Consider the following 19,485-nt stretch of genomic DNA (forward strand, 5'->3'; position numbering starts at 1 on the left):
GACCGGCAGATCTTGGCGGGTGACAGCATCTTGGTTTCCGCCCAGGACACTGCCTGGGCTCTAGTAGAATGGGCCTTGATTTGTAAAGACGGTGGCTTGCCTGCTTCTATGTAGGCTGCCTTGATGACTTCTTTGATCCAGCGGGCTATGGTTGCTCGCGAGGCCGCTTCCCCTTGCTTCTTCCCGCTATGAAGGACGAATAGATGGTCAGTCTCTCATACAGATTCCAACCTTTCCAGGTATCGGACTAGGAGTCTACCGTCATTGAGATGGCGTAGGCTGCGAGACTCTTCTGAATTCTTATGCTCATCTGGTGATGGTAACGAGATGGTTTGGTTGAGATGGAAGTAAGACATCACTTTGGGGAGGAATGACGGGACTGTGCGTAACTAGATGGTTCCCAGGGTGAGTCTAAGGAATGGCTTCCGGCAGGACAGTGCTTGTAGCTCGGAGATACGGCGGGCCAAACAGACCGCCACCAGGAAGGGCTGTCTTCAATGTTAATAGTCAGAGAGACAGGCCGTGAAGAGGTCTGAAGGAAGCTCCTGCTAAGAAATCTAGGACCAGGTTGAGGTTCCAAAGAGGCACTGGCCACTTTAGGGGTGGTCGGATCTGCTTGACTCCTTTCAGAAAGAGGGAGACATCCGGGTGTGAGGCTATGCTGCCGCTCTCGCTCTTGGTTCCGTAGCATGACAATGCGGCCACCTGTACCTTGATGGAGTTGAGAGACAATCCCTTCTGTAGGCCGTTCTTTAGGAATTCCAAAACCACAGGAATTTTGACTGAGCGTGGAACGATGTCATGGTCCTCGCACCAGGTTCGAATACTCTCCAATTCCTTATGTATGTTAGGGATGTGGAGAACTTGCATGCTCGGAGTAGGGTATCAATTACTGCCCCCGAGTATCCGCTCTTCCTCAGGTGAGTCCTCTCAATGGCCAGACTGTAAGAGAGAATCGAGCTGGATCCTCATGGAGGATTGGTCCTTGTTGGAGCAGATCTCTGTGTGGAGGTAGAGGGAGGGGGCGCCCTGTCAGCAGTCTTCACATGTCTATGTACCACGGTCTTCTTGGCCAGTCCGGAGCCACTAGAAGTACTGATCCCCTGTGGTGTTCTACCTTGTAGATGATTGCGCCCAATAGGGGCCACGGTGGGAAGGCAAATATCATCTCCTGTGGCCAGGTCTGTACCAGGGTATCGATTCCCTGGGATGGGTTCCCGCCTGCGGCTGAAGAAACTGGGCACTTGGGTGTTGGACCGGCTTGCCAGGAGGTCCAAGGTTGGTGTTCCCCAATGGTTTACTATCAATTGGAATGCTGTGGTCGACAGCCTTCATTCTCCTGGGTCTAGACTTTCTCTGCTGAGGTAATCCGCAGCGACGTTGTCTTTCCCGGTGATATGGACGGCCAAGATCTCTTGAAGGTTCGCTTCCGTCCATGACATTAAGGGGTCTATTTCCAGAGACACCTGTTGGCTTCTGGTTCCTCCCCGACAGTTGATGTAGGCCACTGTTGTGGTATTGTCCGACATTACTTTGACTGACTTGCCTCTGAGTCTGTGACCGAACCGTAGGCAGGCTTGCCTGACTGCCCGGGCCTCTAGGCGATTGATGTTCCACCCCGACTCTTCTTTGTTCCATTGTCCCTGAGCGGTCAGCTCCTGGCAGTGTGCTTCCCATCCTCGTAGGCTGGCGTCTGTGGTGAGCAGGATCCAGGATGGTGAGGATAGTCTCGCTCCCTGGCTCAGATGGTCTTCTTATAGCCACAATCGTAGTTGGGTCCGGTCTTTGTCCGGGAGCTGAAGGCATATGGTGTAGTTCTGGGACAGTGCATTCCATCGTGATAGTAGTGAGTGCTGTAGGGGTCTCATATGAGCTCTTGCCCATGGCACTACTTAAAGTGTGGATGCCATGAGGCAGAGGACCTGTAGGTAGTCCCATGCTGTGGGGCGAAGCTCGCTCAACAGGGTTCACAACTGGGTCATCAGTTTCGATCTCCTTGTCTGTGTCAGGGTGACTGTCTTGTCTGGTGTCGAACCGGATTCCCAAGTATTCTAAAGATTGGGAGGGCTGCAGACAGCTCTTGTTTGTGTTGACCACCCACCCGAAGCTCTCCAGTAGCATTTTGACTCAGTTGGTCGCCTGGTGGCTCTCCTCTGGGGATGTCACCCTGATCAGCAAATCGTCTAGGTAAGGGTATACGTGGATTCCTTCCTTCCTCAGTGTTGCTGCCATCACCTCTATGATCTTGGTGAACATCCGGGGTGCTGTGGCTAAACCGAATGGTAGTGCCTGCAACTGGTAGTGACGGTCCAGGATTGTGAAGAGTAGAAAACGCTGATGCTCTTGATGCATCGGAATGTGTAGGTAGGCTTCCAACAGATCCAGGGATGTAAGGAACTCTCCCGGTTGTATTGCTCTTATTATCGAGCATAGGGTTTCCATGCGGAAGCGAGGAATCTTCAGGTGACGGTCGACAGACTTGAGGTCCAGGATGGGCCTGAACATTTCTTCTTTCTTGGCAACGATAAAATAGATGGAACAATGTTGTGGAGGCACCGGTGTTATAGCCTCTAAGGCTAGTAAACTGGTCAGTGTAGCTTCCACTGCCATTCTCTTGGAAGGGTCGAGGCAGAGGGATTCCACAAACCTGTCCGGAGGGAGGTGGTGGAAATCCAGGTAATATCCCACTTGAATGATGGCTAGGACCCACTTGTCCGAAGTTATCTCGACCCATCTTTGGTAGAATAGGGCAAGGCTGAACCCTATGGCTTCCTCCTTTGGATGGGTCGGCTGATTTTCATTGTGGGGTACGGCTGGGGCCTGGGCCCGAGCTGGCTCCCCTTTTGTTGTGCTTGTTCCAAAAGGACTGGCTCCGGCCTGCGGGGCGGGTCGCTTGATATGTGCTTCTATATGGGTTGAAGCGCTGTGATCCTGTGCCCCTGGAAGTTCGGGAGAAGGGTTGCTGGTTTCTCTTATTCCTGTCCTTCGGTAGCCGCGGAAGTGGAGAGTCGCCATATTTGTTGGCTAGTTTCTCTAGTTCGCTTCCGAACAGGAGGGTTCCCTTGAAGGGCATCCTTGTGAGTCTTGTTTTGGAAGATGCATCGGCCGATCAGTTTCAGAGCCAGAGTTGTCTTCTGGCTGCCACGGCGGATGACACTCCTCTAGCTGCAGTGCGCACCAGATCAGAAGCGGTATCTGCGAGGAATGATACTGCTGGTTCCAGGGCCTCCCCAGGAGTGTTGTTCCTGGTCTGTGATAAGCAGGCGCGTGTCACCACGGCACAGCAGGCCGTGATCTGTAGAGATATAGCGGAGACGTCAAAGGACTGTTTGAGGATAGATTCCAGACGTCTGCCTTGAGCATCCTTGAGTGCTGCTCCTCCCTCCACTGGGATAGTAGTGCGCTTCGAAACTGCGCAGACCATGGCATCCACTTTCGGACATGCCAGGAGATCTTTGGCAGCTGGGTCTAGAGGGTACATGGCTGCCAGAGCCCGCCCCCCCTTTGAACGTAGTTTCCAGGGCATCCCATTCCAGGTCAATTAGTTGCTGGACGGCTAGTAGGGGATTCGTCTTAGGTTCCCCTGAGGCACTAGTGCCCAGGATAGCTAGCTCTTTTAAGCTGTGTGTGACCAGTTCTGGAAGCTCATCCTTGGTGAAGAAGCGTCTCATGGTTCGTGGGGCTCTGTCCCCGGAGGGAGTTCCCCTTCCTCCAGGGGTTCCGAATCCTCATCCGAGTTGTCCGTGTCCCCAAAGGTGGGGCTTCTGGGCGATGGGATCACTTCCCTGGGCATAGAGAGTCCCGGGATGTTGAGGTCCTCTGGTGGAGCTTGTGGCCATATTATAGGAGGCTCCGGTTGCACATGGACGAAGGTATGCAGACCGTTGAAGAATTCCACCCAGGAGATAGATGCTGGGTCTAGACTAAGGGGCGCCGTGTCCCTGGGGAGCCCCGCTGTGCAATGCTAGGTCCGGCGTACTGTTCGAGAGGCTGGAACCCGGTACCGGCTGGGGAGGGCCATGAGTTGGATCCCCTAGATCCTCTTCGCACTATATACACAGGGCTGTGGCCTCCTCATGCTGTGCAGCTCTAATGTGGCATGCTGGACATAGGCCCTGAGCCTTGAGTTTCTTTTCCGGTGGTGCCATGGCTTGTGTGCGTAAAATACAGTTGTGCACTCCGGTGCGAAGTTGTGCGCGTAGGTTTGGTGCGCACTGTTGTGCGCACAGATCGAAGTTATGCACCCGGCACAGTAAGCGCGTGGCTATGCGCGTCGCTTGTGCGCGCGACGTTGTGCACACATGGTATTTGTGCGCACAGCTCGCCTCTGTGCTCACGGATCGGAATGGCGGACAGGGCGGCGAACAGATCAAAATGGCGACGGCGACCATGCGGACAATATGGCGACCACCTCGGAGGGTCTCCACGTGGGAGGACCCTCGGATCCGACCGGGGTCTAGCCCTGCTAGGGCAGATCAACCTGGTGGCACTGGTCCCGGCTGGTGACCTGTGCGACTCCTCGAGCTTCGGAGACCAGAGACTTTTAAATAGATTTCTACCTTACCTTGTCTCGGCACTTCCCGGTCTCGTTCCAGACCGTCTCCGGCTGCAGGGGGAGAGGAAAATACCTTCACCGTCGCGCTCGAAGTTGCACCCGCTGCCTCTCAGCTTCACCCGATGTCGGGGGCTAGGTCCCTGCCGAGGGTCAGCTGCCGGACTGAGGCTTACCTCTGAGGTATCGCGGAAATCACCTCGGGAATTTCTCAACTGGGGGAGGGACCCAATGGGTGTTACTGCATGAGAGCGAGGCTCGTTTGTAGAGGTAAGATTTCTTCTTATTTTGCTTTTCTTTGGTAAAATTACTCTAACGCTGTGCAAGCGTGCATAGAGTCCCTAACTGCTATGGAGACGGAAAATACTTAAGAGCTGCACTTCCTGCAGAGGTATATGTACTAGGGCTGATGTCAGATTGAAATCTGATCTATCTCCAACTGCTATCAGGAGTACCCTATACCCATTGGTCCTGAGTCCATCTGCTACACGCTAGGAAAAGAGCAATTCCTATAGTTATTTAAAATTGTTCTCATAATTTGAAAATTGAGGCCAACAATGATGTCCACCTTCCATTCCAGCTGCAACGGGGAAATGGAACTAAATTTAATAAAAATTACAGGTTGACAACTTGGTGTGATCTGGCAGTAAATCAGCATGGGTACCTGCAGACCTGCAATCTAATTTTAAAAGGGAGACAGCTCGCAAACTCGGGCCAGCGAGAGAATGCAACTATTTTTGTAGCTGTGTACTTTGTACCTCCTTTGGGGTTTCATATTTAAATCCATGCCTGTACTTTCCCTCCCCCAACCTAGCCCTGCTCTTTTCCCCCCGCAGGTAAAAGTATTCAAGTTGATCATAGTGCAGGCACTTTTACCTGCAGTGGCAGGGAGCAGTAATTTTTAAAGTGCCTTTTTACAGGTGTTTATCCATATAAAAAGGTTAGAAAATTACTCTCCCAGAAAATTGACTCCTTTTTAGTTTGCATTTCTTCTGTAATTTATTATTTTCTTTTAATGATTCTTACAAATACATACAGAAAATGAATCACAAAATAATTTAGATTTTAGAAAAAGCAAAACAAAAGCCAGCTTTTCAAAGGGAAGAAGGCTTATTAGATCTCCAAGTCTGTCTGTGTGACTTCCTAAATAACTTTTGAGTTTAATGTTATATTCACACATGGCTGTTGTCTCTTCTTCTGTTCTCTCTTATCTCTGGCAGTCATCCCTTCTTCCTCCCTCCTGGACCATGGTGGTCCTCTATCCCTCCCCCTCTTAATCTCTCTCACTCTACTTCTGGTCCAGTAGGTTTCCTGGGGGTCTTTCTCCTTCTCTCCTCCAGTCTCTGGTAGTCGTCTCCATGCCCCTTAACCAGGTCAAGCATGGATTTCTGTTTCCCTCCTTTTCTTCCTTCGTTCCTTCCCCTCTTTCTTCTCATACTACCAATGCTAGTACCATTTCTGTCATGTCTCTCTTTATAGACCAGAGTCTGTCCCTGTATGTTCAGGTCAAACATGACTACCTGGATGTTAGTATGAACTAGGTCAATTTTGTTGGTCAATTGATTTCTGAACACTCTTAAAACATTCAGAACACTGAACACAAGAAAATTTGTGTACAATTATTTTCCCTAGCACAGCAAGCACACTATTTTATCCAAGCAGACAAAAGGAAAATTAAGGCAGCTGTGGGGCTGTTTCCAAAAACTCCCATGTATGAGCAGAAAAGACTTTGGAGTCTTTCTTGAAATTTCTTGAACAGTATGCTGATCAGTGCATGCAGTAGTCATGTACTCATGTTCATGACTGGTTGATGTGCTTTTTTCTTTATTTATTTTAAAAACATACAACCCACATTATCAAACTTGCTAAGCGGGTAACACTATTACATTCATAAATAAAAACAATAAAACAGACAAAAAAATAATAAAACAAACAACTTAGCCATCAGATTGTCAGTCAACACCAATTAATCAACCATCAGATTAACCTCCAGCCATCAAAAGCATCATGCTTTGAATGCTTGCCCAATTGAGTAAGCCATCAATTGTTTCCCCAAACCTGATGATATAGCAAATGTTGCTTACCTGATGTAACAGGTGTTCTCACAGGACAGCAGGATGTTAGTCCTCACAAATGGGTGACATCGAGGATGGAGCCCACCACGGAAAACTTCTGTCAAAGTTTAGCAGAACTTTGACTGGCCCCTACTGGGCATGCCCAGCAAGGCACTGTCCCTGCAGCCAGCAGGGGTCTCCCTTCAGTCTGATTTTCAAAGCTACAGGCAGTGCCTAAAAAGTAAAAAATAAAACGAACCCAACACCGCGGGGTGGCGGGCGGGTTTCGTGAGGACTAACATCCTGCTGTCCTGTGAGAACACCTGTTACATCAGGTAAGCAACATTTGCTTTCTCACAGGACAAGCAGGATGGTTGTCCTCACAAATGGGTGAGTACCGAGCTGAGGATGTCCGAGAAATGCACCAAATGTACCCAACGGCGTGCAAAAGGCACAACAACTGGGGTGGAATTTGGGAAAGGGCATCCGCACCCCACCGGGAGGTGGAAGGGTGTTGGTACATCATGTTGGAAAAAGGTTACGCAAGACAGATTGGCCGAAGATGGAGTCCTGTCTTCCAGCTTTGTCCAAACAATAGTGGGCTGCAAAGGTATGGAGAGAACTCCAGGTTGCAGCTTTGCAGATGTCAGGAAGCGGCACCGATCGAAGGTGTGCTACTGAAGTTGCCATGGCCCTCACAGAGTGTGCTTTAACACGGTCTTGGAAAGGAATGCCAGCTTGCTGATAGCAGAAGGAGATGCAATCCGCCAACCAGGAGGAAAGAGCCTGCTTACCCACAGGTTGCCCTAACTTATTAGGATGGAAGGAGACGAATAATTGAGTGCTCTTCCTGTGGGCGACTGTACGGTCTAGATAGAAAGATAGAGCCCGTTTACAGTCCAGGGTATGCAGAGTCTGTTCCCCGGAGTTGGAGTGGGGCCTGGGAAAAAAGATAGGTAGTATGATGGATTGATTGATGTGAAACTCCGATACTACCTTAGGTAAAAATTTAGGGTGAGTGCGTAGTACCGCCCGGTCCTGCAGGAGCTTAGTGTAAGGCGGATAGGTAACTAGGGCCTGCAATTCACTAACCCTGCGAGCTGAAGTGATAGCTAAAAGGAATAACACTTTCCATGTGAGATACTTCAAGTCACAAGAGTGTAGAGGTTCGAAAGGAGGTTTCATGAGACGACAAAGAACCAGATTAAGGTCCCAAGATGGGGCCGGAGGACGTAAAGGTGGCTTCAAATGGAGCAAGCCTTTAAGAAAACGTGTTACCAGGGGTTGGACTGAGATAGAGACACCCCCGAAACCCTTATGGAAGGCGGCTACCGCACTGACATGCATTCTAATGGAGGAGGTCTTTAGACCTGATTCAGATAGATGCCATAAATAGTCCAAAAAGTTAGAGATTGGACAGGAAAGGGGATCAAGGGACTGAGAAGTGCACCATGATGTGTACCTTTTCCATTTGTATGAGTAAGAACGTCTTGTTGAAGGCTTTCGTGAAGCTATCAAGACACGAGAAACTGATTCGGAAAGGTTAAATGGCTGAAGGACTAACCTTTCAACATCCATGCCGTCAGGGACAAGGCTTGGAGGTTGGGATGGAGGAGGCATCCGTCGTTTTGAGTGAGCAGATGCGGGTCCTTTCCCAGAGGAATGTGTCTGCGGATGGAGAGATCCTGGAGAATTGGAAACCATACTTGGCGTGGCCAGTAAGGTGCTATCAGGATCATGGTTCCTCCGTCTTGGCGTAGCTTCACGAGAGTCCTCGAGAGAAGAGGAAGTGGAGGGAATGCATAAAGCAGGCCGGTTGTCCACCGGAGAGAGAATGCATCCCTCGGCCGAGAGTCCTGGCTCCGAATGAGAGAGCAGTAGTTGTCCACTTTGTGGTTCTGAGGGGACGCAAAGAGGTCTATGTGGGGATAACCCCAATTGCGAAATAGAGAGGGTCGCTACCAAAGGATTGAGAGACCACTCGTGTGGTTGGAAGACACGGCTCAGCTGGTCTGCCAATACATTGTCTACTCCCGGCAGGTAGGTGGCCCTGAGGTACATGGAGTGGGAGAGGGCTTCTGACAAAATTTGCACTGACTCCTGACACAGAAGGAAAGAGCCTGTGCCTCCCTGCTTGTTTATGTACCACATGGCCACCTGGTTGTCCGTCTGGATCAAGATTGAATGGTGAGAGAGGCAATCTTGGAAAGTCCGGAGAGCATAGCGGATTGCTCGGAGTTCCAGGAAATTTATCTGGTGTTTGGATTCCTCTCGTGACCAGAATCCTTGAGTTTGCAACTCGTGCACATGGGCTCCCCAACCGATGTTGGAAGCATCGGTAGTAAGGATGACCTGAGGATCTGGAGGGAGGAAGGGTAAACCCTGTAGGAGTTTGAGAGGATTCATCCACCAGGCAAGAGACAGACGAAGTGCGTTGGAGACGCGTATTATTGAGGACAGAGGCTGAAGAGCTTGGATCCACTGAAGCCTTAGGGTCCACTGTGTGATTCTCATGGCTAAACGGGCCGTGGGGATCACATAAACTGAGGAGGCCATGTGACCCAGAAGAACAAGGAAGTTGCGAGCTGTAGCTGTTTGTTGGGACTGCAGCTGGCGAGCTAGGGACACTAGGGCTTGGACTCGCTGATGAGGAAGGAAGGCTTTTGTCTGTAAGGTGTCCAAGTCTGCCCCAATGAAGGATAAGGTTTGAGATGGGACTAAGTAGGATTTCTCGTAATTTACCAGAAATCCTAGAGAAAGCAACGTACGAATTGTGAGGGTCAGGGAGGACCGAGCTAGTTGCTGGGTTGGGGCCCTGATCAACCAATCGTCTAAGTAGGGGTAGACGTGGACTCCTTCTTTCCTTAGAAATGCTGCAACCACTACGAGGCACTTGGTGAACACTCGTGGTGCGGATGCTAGGCCGAAAGGTAACACCCGATATTGGTAGTGATTGCGGCCTACTAGAAAACGCAGGTATTTGCGATGAGATGGTGCTATCGCAATGTGGGTATATGCGTCTTTTAGGTCTAGAGAGCATAACCAGTCCCCCCTTTGTAGCAGAGGGAGAAGCGAGCCCAGGGTTACCATCTTGAACTTCTCTTTGTGAAGGTATTTGTTGAGGACCCTGAGGTCTAGGATGGGACGAAGTCCCCCTGACTTCTTCGGGATCAGGAAGTACCTGGAATAGAACCCTAGGCCTCGTTGCAAGGGAGGAACGGGTTCTATAGCATTGGATTGTAGGAGAAGTGATGCTTCCTGCTCTAAAAGAAGAGAATGATCGGTAAGACTGCACGCCTGCAGGGGCGGGGAGTCTGGAGGGAAAGTTCGAAAGTTGAGATGATAACCCTGTTCGATGATTGCCGTCACCCACTGATCTGTTGTGACCGTATGCCACTGTGCTAGAAAGTGGCATAGCCGACCTCCCACAGGGATGTCTGGAAGAGGGGTCTGGTACATGCTCTCTAAGGGAAAGTCAAAAACCTGCAGCAGGGCCAGGAGGTGGAGCTGCTGCAGGCTTTTGTTTACGAGCCTGGCGAGGCTGAGTCTTATGATATGACTTGGTAGGCCGAGGCTTGGTAGATGGGGGATAATATCTCCTTGGCCTAAAGAAAGACTTTTTAGAGTCCTTCCTAGACGGTTGTTTGGAAGGCAAATCAGGAGGGATAGATGAGAGTTGCTTTAAAGTCTCATGATGATCCTTCAATTCAGCAACAAGTTGCTGTATTTGCTCACCAAATAGATTATCCCCTAAGCAAGGTAAATCTGAAAGCCGATCTTGAACTTCTGGGCGAAGGTCAGAAGATTTCAGCCAGGCCCAACGTCTAGCAGAAATAGCTGTAGCAGAAATTCGAGTAGAAGCATCGAAGATGTCATATGCGGTTCGAACTTCATGCTTTCCAGCTTCAAAACCTTTATTTAAAAGGGATTGAATCTGGGGTTGGAACTGTTCTGGCAAGGCATCAGCAAATTCCTGCATTTGCTTTAAAATGACTCTATTATATTGAGTCATATAAAGTTGATAAGAAGCTACCCTGGAAATCAGCATAGCTCCATGGTAAACCTTCCTACCTACGCTATCAAGGAATTTATTGTCCTTAGTAGGAGGTATGGAGGAATGAGGCTTTAGTCGTTTAGCTTTTTTCTGAGCTGACTCGACGACCACCGAATGATGATCTAATTGAGGTTTTTGAAAACCTGGGGCTGATTGTACCAGGTAAGTAGAATCAGCTTTTTTATTTACTGGGGACACCGAGCCAGGAGATTCCCAATTCTTTTTAAGAAGGTCTTGAAAAACCTGATGAATGGGAATAGAGGTGATGACTTTTGGGGCATCCAAAAATTGGAGTAATTCCATCATTTGGTGCCTATCATCTTGTTCAGATTGAAGTTGAAAAGGAACCAATTCTGACATTTCCTTCACAAAATTAATGAAAGAGAGGTCCTCAGGAGGAGAACGCTTTCTGCTCCCTGTAGGAGAGGGAGGTGAAGGTAAATCATCGGTGTCAGTAGAGGTATCATCACCCCAAGTATCATAGGGATCTGGATGATGACCTGAAGGCGCTCTAGGGTGTGGAACTCCGGAGGGCCCAGGTAGGGGATCCAAAATATCGGGAGAAGCCACCGGAGGCATCGAGAATATCCTCGATGGAATCGGTGCCGATGTCGGTGCCGATGGGGGCACCGATGGAACCGGTGCCGGTCTCGAGGAAATCGATGTCGGCATCGGAAATCTCGGTGGAGCTGAAGTGCGTATTGCCCCTGATGAGTAGATCGGTGGCGAGGGACGACTGGTCACCGATGGAACTTTTCCCGAAGGGGGAATAGGATACGGTGTTTCTCCACCAGATGAAAAACCTGTCGGTGACAGCGGTCTAACCGGTGTCAGTGGCACAGGTATAGGTATTGCCGGTGGAAGAGCTGTCATGAGTGCTTCCATCCGGTGTAACAACGGAGCCAATGCAGCAGCAATTGGCTCGGTGGTCGGTTCCGCCCTCGGTGCCGGTGCCGGAGGAGGTTGGAACCGTAGCATCGCCTTATCGATGGCCTCCTGGACCAACCGGTCCAGTTCTGCCCGGAGACCAGGGGTAACAAGACCCGGCTCGACGGGAGATGGAGGCGGAGGCTGAGCCGGAGGGACCACCGTCACCGGTGGGATCACGGCTCCCACACCCCGAAGGGGTGAGGGTTTCCTCGATGCCTGCGAAACAGGAGTGGACGGTGCCGCTTCTGATCGAGGCTTTTTAGGCGGTGGCTCGGCCGGTACGGAGGTCGATGACGTCGATTCCTCGACGGGCCGAGACTTATGACGTCGATGGCGATGTTTCTCCTTCCTATCTCCTCGATGATCAGGGGAAGGGACAGGAGTCGATGGCCGAGAAGACGTCGGAGGCGGACGGTCACCGGAAGGCTGCCGATGGTGTGAAGATTTCGACGGTGCCGGTTCCGATGACGTCGATGCAATCGATGGCGTTGGGGTGTGAACATGGAAGAGGAGCCCCATCTTCTCCATTCTGGCTTTACGACCTTTTGGTGTCATAAGGGCACATTTGGTGCAAGTCAGAACATCATGCTCACTCCCTAGGCACAAAACACAGACTCTATGGGGGTCTGTGATTGACATTGTACGAGTACAGTCGGGACATCGACGAAACCCAGACGCCATGGCGGACAGCCAAAAAATTTAGTCGCGGGACTGTCGACTGCAAGTAGGCCTCAAGGGCCAAAGTCGACGAAAGTCTATAAAACTGCGGCAAAAACTTACCGGAGTTCCGCGGACGAAAAAATTTGTCGAAGGGAGACCCCTGAGGGGCAAATTTTCTTTAGAATAAAGAATTCCAAATTCCTGTCAGGAACGTGGTAAGAGCTCTTTCACCGCGTGGCTACTGCTGCGCGGAAAAAAGAAGACTGAAGGGAGACCCCTGCTGGCTGCAGGGACAGTGCCTTGCTGGGCATGCCCAGTAGGGGCCAGTCAAAGTTCTGCTAAACTTTGACAGAAGTTTTCCGTGGTGGGCTCCATCCTCGATGTCACCCATTTGTGAGGACAACCATCCTGCTTGTCCTGTGAGAATAAAGAGTACTACAAACTCCGTTCTGTTTTGATGGTAAAAAGAAAGTAAAATTTAGAATAAAAAAATTATATAAAGCCTAATTAGGAACATTAAAGTTAGGGGAAAGGGGAGTGCTAAGTTGCTAACTGAAACAGTAACCCCCTCACCATCCTGCTTAAAAATATGTTCAAAGCTGAAAAAAAATAGAAAACTATATTGGTTCAATAAGCATCTCCCTTTTCCAATGGACAGAAAAATAGTTTGAGCAGCTAGTCTGTTGCAGCACAGGAATCTGCCTGCACATGCTCATGGCTTTCTTCTAGAAAATTCAGGATGGCAAGATTGTGTGCGACGAAGCCATGTGACTCGTGTGACTCACTAATGCTGCTGGTTAGAGAAAATGTGGGTTTGGAATGGCCTGAAAAAAACAGAGTGCAAGTGAGGCAGACATTTTACTAACATCCTCCATGTCATCCAAAGAAATATGTTCAAAAATATACATCTTATTTGCTTTCAACATCCCTCAAACCCAAGTATATTTACTCCAGCTAGATACTGGTGTAAGTCCAAGACAGTGAACTTCTGCTGCCATGCGGCTCCCCATCTTGTAGCAGGTCAATTTTGAAATAATTTAAAATGTTTTTTTTAATACATGCAGAAAAAATGACAACTAGCTGTAACTAGCCTATCATGCAACGCAGAAAATTTGTTTTAGCAACCTTCGCCTATTTTTTAAATCTTGAAAAAGTTTTCCATGCAATTAACTACCTTTAAAGGGCTAGTGCTATGTTTCTGACAATGGTTCATGGTGCTGACCTTTTAATAATTCCTTTAGCCTAACCTAAAACTTACATTAACCCATATAACATTCATACCATCTTTCTCATCCTATTCTTAATCTAGGTTTCTTCTCATTCACAACTTTATTTGCTCTCTCACCACTCACTCCTGCATTCTAAATATTTAAATGCTTGCAAATTCTTTTTCATATAAACACCTCTCATCTAGTCAAATAGTACAGACCCATAGTACTTTTCAAAAAGACCAATAAAAATATTGTTCAGCTGTCAGCAGCAGGGTTAAATTCCATGGAAATATTTGCTCCAGCAAAACCATGGCAAAGTCCTTTTTATCAAATAGTTACATCACTTTCTATAAATCATCCTTAAAATTAAAACTAATTCTGAAAAATCATTCATAATATCTAAAGCAGCACTTTTTTTGACCACAGTTTAAATTTCTTGCAAACAAAGAAATAATTTGTACAAAAGAATGCAAGCAAAATATGTACCATGGAAGTTTTACTGTATTAGATCAGAAGTTCTCACAACACATTTTTTTTTTTAATGGCCTCACAGTGCAGCTATCCCTGACAAAGATAACCATCCCATCCCCTTCAGATGTACTTTCTTGACCCTATCCCTAAGGCATTCAATTACCCTCCTGATGCTCTCACCCCATTCTAATATACTTCATATCTCTATTCCCTTATTCACTCACATACCTCTCCAATCCTCCCACGCCAATTCCTCCTGTCAGACATTCTCTGCTGCTGTTCAAAATTTTGTTAGGCTAGAAACTGCAGTGACTGGCAGGAAGGAGGTATGTTGGTGTGCTCTTCTCCGGTTGGCTGAAGATGGGGGTAAGTTGAGGAACAGTGAAGGTAGGGAGAAATATATATATATAAGTGCATGGAAGAAGTAAGTGCATCAAAGGTAACATGATTGGGGGGGAAATGCATTACTCCTAGCTACCTAATAGTTGCTGTCATTTATTTACCCATGCTGCCTCTGCCTTCCTGCTCCTCCCGCCATTTTAGCTTCTGCATTGTCCAGCTCTCCATCCAATTATGGCAGCTTCTATGGTTCCACATGGCTCAGACTCACTGAGTGATGTGCTAGGCTGTAGAAATGACAGCAACTGAGCAGACAGCTGGACAACTGTAAGGTCCCAATGGTAGAAGTGTTGAGGATCCAAAAAAAAAAAAAAAAAAAGTTGTTGGTGGCCACATTTAACAAATTGTGTCTCATGTCAAGCAGTAAGATTGTGGTGAAGAAATTTTTGGGGATCCAAGATGGGGTTGTAAGGAGAGGACGCGCTGAGAGGAGCTCCTCACTCGTTTCCTAAATTTTTTGTTCCTGAAAAAGAATGCCTCATACCAAGAGGAAGGGGAAGGTAAGGCTGGTCTCTGCATCCACCGCATTACCAAGCCCCTTCCAACCGTCGACTGAGGGCTTCTTTGGCGCGGCATCAACTTCGACCCCAGAGAACGCCCGCGGAGGCGTCGGGTATAGAGCAAACCCAGACGCCGTTGGGCATGTCGACATCTCTTAGTCCTGGGGCGCCCAATACTCCCTCCCCCCTATCCACGGAGCAATCTCTGAGCAGGCCTGGGCAACGCGGCCGGAGGGGCAGATAGCAGGTCAGGCGGATGCGACTGCTTCCGGACGTTCGAGGAGAGCGGATTGAACATCAAGGAACCGCCGTGCAGGTTGGGGCGGACAAGAGCGCAGCCACGAGTACCATCGTTGGGGGAGAGGAACCGGCAGAGGAAATGTTGAGAATTTCGGAGGTCTGCTGGAGCCAGGAGGTAAGCCTTGATCCCAGCTTCAAATTGTCAAGGCCACAAGTTATAACATTAGATATTGTATGGAGTGCCCTAGTAGCTATGAAGAAGGCAATTGCAACTTTAACCGTGGCTGTAACAAGCTTACAACAAAAGGACAGTAAAATTAAACCTATACTGGATTCCCATGAGAAGAAAGTTAAAGAATTTGAAGAGAGTATAACAAAAATTCAAGAAGTTCAAGTGAACTTAATTCAAAGTGAGGCCACCACTATGAGAAAGTTGAAAGATTTAGAAAATTTTCAAAAACCTCAGGAAATTAAACTTTCCTTCTATAAAATATGTTCCATTGCATGATCTCTTCAAAAAATACTTGAAGGAAGTTCTCCTATTTCCAACTGAGGCTATACCACCTATCACCAATATATATTTTGTGAAGAAAACAACTGAAGGATCTCAGCAGGAACAGAATCCCTCTATTAACATAGGGGCTGATTTAACTGCACTTCTTGAATCCTCTACAGTGGAGCAAGTAGAGTTCCATGGTACAGTAATGTGTACATTTGTTTTCTCTGGGGACCGAGACTCAGTTTTAAAGTGTTTCCTTTGTAATAGAGAAAAGTTGTTTTTTGAGGAAAAAATTAGAATTTACCCTATTGCAAGAAGCACACAGTTACGCAGAAAGTTAATGTTACAGATGTGTCAAGAAGCCAGACAATTAGGGGCAAAAATAACAATTAGATATCCTTGCAAATGTCTAATGTATAATCAATGATAATAGATATGTGTATTATGATCCTACACAATTGCGCTCTTTTATAGATAATTATGGAGCTGAGAGAGCTGAATCCTAGAGTATGGGCAGAAATGAATAATATGCACCTCTCCTTTTTTGATTACTTATAATTTACATTCTGGAAGTAATGCTCTTTTATAACCTCTTGGATCTCCAACATACATACCTTAACGAATTTATTTAATGATTAAAGGAGGGTGATCTGAAATCCTTTTTGGTTTTGATATATAAGATATATGTTCTTTTTCTTTGGAAATTTGAAAATAAGGATGGATATAATTGTATTGAATGATGTAAAAATCCTGATACTCTTGTTAATTATTGAAAAAACTTAATATTAAATTGAAAAAAAAAAAAAGATTGTGGTGAAGAAGTTTATTTTAGCATCCTGTTATTGCTTAATAATTTAACAGTTTTCTTTCAATTAACACGTTCTCAATAATCCTTCATAAATATGAGAAAAAAGATTTTGATATAATTTAGTCTTGATATTCTGTACTAAAAAAACACTAAAATTAATTTTAAATTATGCTAATTTCCCACACTGAAAAAAATGTAATAGTGTGAAATTCTCTCAAAATTCATTACATGCTTTACCTAAAATTCTCACCTATTTTTCATAAGTCTGAGTTCCCGTTTACGTGTTGCTTCTTCTGCTAGCTGCTGAGGACTGTGCAAAGTTCCTGGTGATGCAGCCATTACTACTCCCTGTGGTAAAGCTGTAGTTGGAGTTCGTATCTGGTAAGTTGGCATGTCCCCAGTGGCAGCTGTAATATAAAACACCAGAATTTGTGTAAAATAAAGTTTTAAGAACTAATAGGATAACTTTCAAACAAATGCGCATACATGTCCACGATCAGATCTATGCAAGTATTTTATAACCCATGCACATGATATAGGTGTTTCAGAAAATACACGCATCTCTGTACCTGCAACAAATGTGTATATGTAGGTTTATGCACAAAATCATGCAATGCATGTATATCAGTGCACTGAATGTGTGTAATTTTACTATCTATTTTAAAATTATACATGGAAATGTAAAGTAGGACTTATGTACAGTAATATGCGTGTAAGTCGGCCAATTTTAAAACAATCATATATAAATGAAATTAAGAGTTTACCAATTAATCCACTAATTCGCCCAGTCCTTCTCCAGGTCATAGAGACCTTCCTGATTCTTCAGCCTGAACTCTTTCTCCCCCCCCCCCCCCCATTCACCCAGCCCTCCCATCCAGTAAATAAAACACAACAAACACTTAATATTACTTATACCAGTTAATTAGCAGGTGTAAAAATATGCGTTTATAGTTTTGATTTGCCCAGATTATTAAATGTACTATTAAAAAATATCAACAGATGTGTAATTTAATCCATACGACCTGCATAAAAAAGTGAGTCAAATTTGCCTATTGAGGTGCTAACAAGTAAGAACACCAAAAGCGTTACAACTCACTCAATATTTTTAATCATTGGTCTCACTATCCAATTGAAAAAACTGAATTTTTTTAAAACGTTTTTATGAAATTGCAAATAAAACTGAATTTTCATTCTCATATACTTTGCTTGACTTGATTTAAAAAAAAACAAACAAAACTTTTATACTTTACTGATCTTTATATTAAGAAGTATTTTCCTTTGTTTACAAATGCTCTGACTGACACACCATACATTTTGTTTCTTTCTTTAGGGGTAGAGGCAGGGGCATTTTTTCAAAATGTGCTTAATACAGTTTTTATAGAACAGGACCCAGCACACAAATTCTACTATGCTTACAAACAAACCAGCTTATTAAACAAACAGCAGCAGTTCTTACAGCAAGAAATACAGACAACAGAAGTACAGCAGGTAATCAAAGATCTTAAAGTAGGTAAAGCTCCGGGCCTGAATGGATTTCCTACTAAGTTTTATAAAATGTGTGCACTATGTTTAGTCCTACCCTTAACAAAGAGTATGGGTTCTTTGGGTAATAGATATTCCCATCAAATTAGAGCCTATCATAGCCAAGCCAGACAGAGATCTAATTCTGTGCAAGTCATGTAGACCAATATCCCATCTGAATATTGATCATAAAATTTTGGCCAAGGTGATATCAGATAGATTGAACAAGGTTATAACTAGTCTGGTACGTAAGGATCAAGCTGAATTTATACCTAATAGGATGGCTACTGATAATGTTCACAAAATAATTGATATTATATGATGGTTGCAAAGAGAGAATGTCCCGACAATGTACTTGTCCGTAGATGCGGAAAACACTTTTGACATGGTTCATTGGGCTTTTCTGCTCAAGACTTTGGGAAAATGAATATTGGTCAATTTTTTACTAACTGGATTCAGCAACTATATGACTGACCTCAAGCCTGTGTGAAGGTGAATGGAGGATATTCTGATCTGTTCACGGTTGCAAGTTCATGTCAGGGATATCCTCTTTCTCCTTAGCCACAGACATCTGGGCAGAAAATTTGATTCAATGAGTCAGAGTTGGTGATGTCTCTTATAAGTTATCACTATTTGTGGATGATACTATATTTACTTTGACTTATCTTGAACTCTCACTAGTGGGAGCGTTGTTGGAAATTCATAATTTTAGTAAAGTATCAGGATTTAAGATAATTTTTGAAATCCTGATATCTTGAATGTATCAGTTCAAGAAAATTGCCTCCCCCAATTAAAGCAAAATTTTCCTTTCAAATGGGCTATGAAGTGCATAAAATACTTGGGATTTCAAACAGGTAGGAAATTAAGCAACCTGTTTGACTACAATTATAACATCCTGATAAAAAATATACTGCGCAATCTAGAAAACTGGGATAGGTTTGCTAATTCATGTCCCTAGTGCTACGTTAAAACATTGGCAGAGGCACATATTTGATTTTATTTGGAAAAGGACACCTCCTAGAATTGCATGAAGAATAAAGTATCTATCAAAACTGAGGTTGGGAGTGCCAAATGTGTGCTATTATGTTGCTTTTCAATTGTGTGCCATTGTAGATTGGTACAAGGAGAGAGATATTAAACAATGGGAGGCTCTAGAGCAGGATCTTGTAGAGACCATGCCATTAAAGGCCTTGGGAGGTTATTTACTAAGCATTTTTCCCATGAACACAGAATGGGAGAAAAGCCTTAGTAAATAAGGCTCTTGGTTTGACAGCCTAAAAGAACGTGGAGACTGTTGAGGATAGGCTATACACTGAAACTCTGGGCTCATTGGCGTATCAATCTTGTGGGCTGGAAAGACTATTTTTATAGTTCGGCATTATATCATTCTATTTCATACTAGGTACCAAGATGAGGTACTAATCAGAGTTGGTCTGATCACAGATTGCATTTTATTGAACATATTTGGGATGGGTGGGATGTGAAGTGTTTTGAGGGTGTATGTGATAATCTCCTACCTGAAGCAAAACATTTCTCTGTACTCTCAGGTCTGATATTTTCTGCAAATAATAAAGATTAAAGAGGAT

At 45.8% G+C, this 19,485-nt stretch overlaps 1 protein-coding gene across 12 annotated transcripts in view; it reads right to left on the bottom strand.

The window, feature by feature from the left end:
- The window catches only part of CREM (cAMP responsive element modulator), a 284,166-nt gene that overhangs the window by 28,773 nt on the left and 235,908 nt on the right, over positions 1 to 19,485 (bottom strand). For 6 of the 12 annotated variants that reach the window (XM_029588562.1, XM_029588565.1, XM_029588560.1 and 3 more), the window contains 2 exons: positions 19,417 to 19,458; positions 16,629 to 16,785 (listed from right to left, as the gene is read on the bottom strand). In XM_029588562.1, the coding sequence (XP_029444422.1) occupies positions 16,629 to 16,785; positions 19,417 to 19,458 (199 nt within the window). Of the gene's footprint in view, positions 1 to 14,159; positions 14,287 to 16,628; positions 16,786 to 19,416; positions 19,459 to 19,485 lie in introns of those variants that run through there. The other 6 variants (XM_029588564.1, XM_029588563.1, XM_029588573.1 and 3 more) reach the window with 2 other exon arrangements.

Source organism: Rhinatrema bivittatum, chromosome 2 (genome assembly GCF_901001135.1).
Source record: "Rhinatrema bivittatum chromosome 2, aRhiBiv1.1, whole genome shotgun sequence".
Classification (NCBI taxonomy): domain Eukaryota; kingdom Metazoa; phylum Chordata; class Amphibia; order Gymnophiona; family Rhinatrematidae; genus Rhinatrema; species Rhinatrema bivittatum.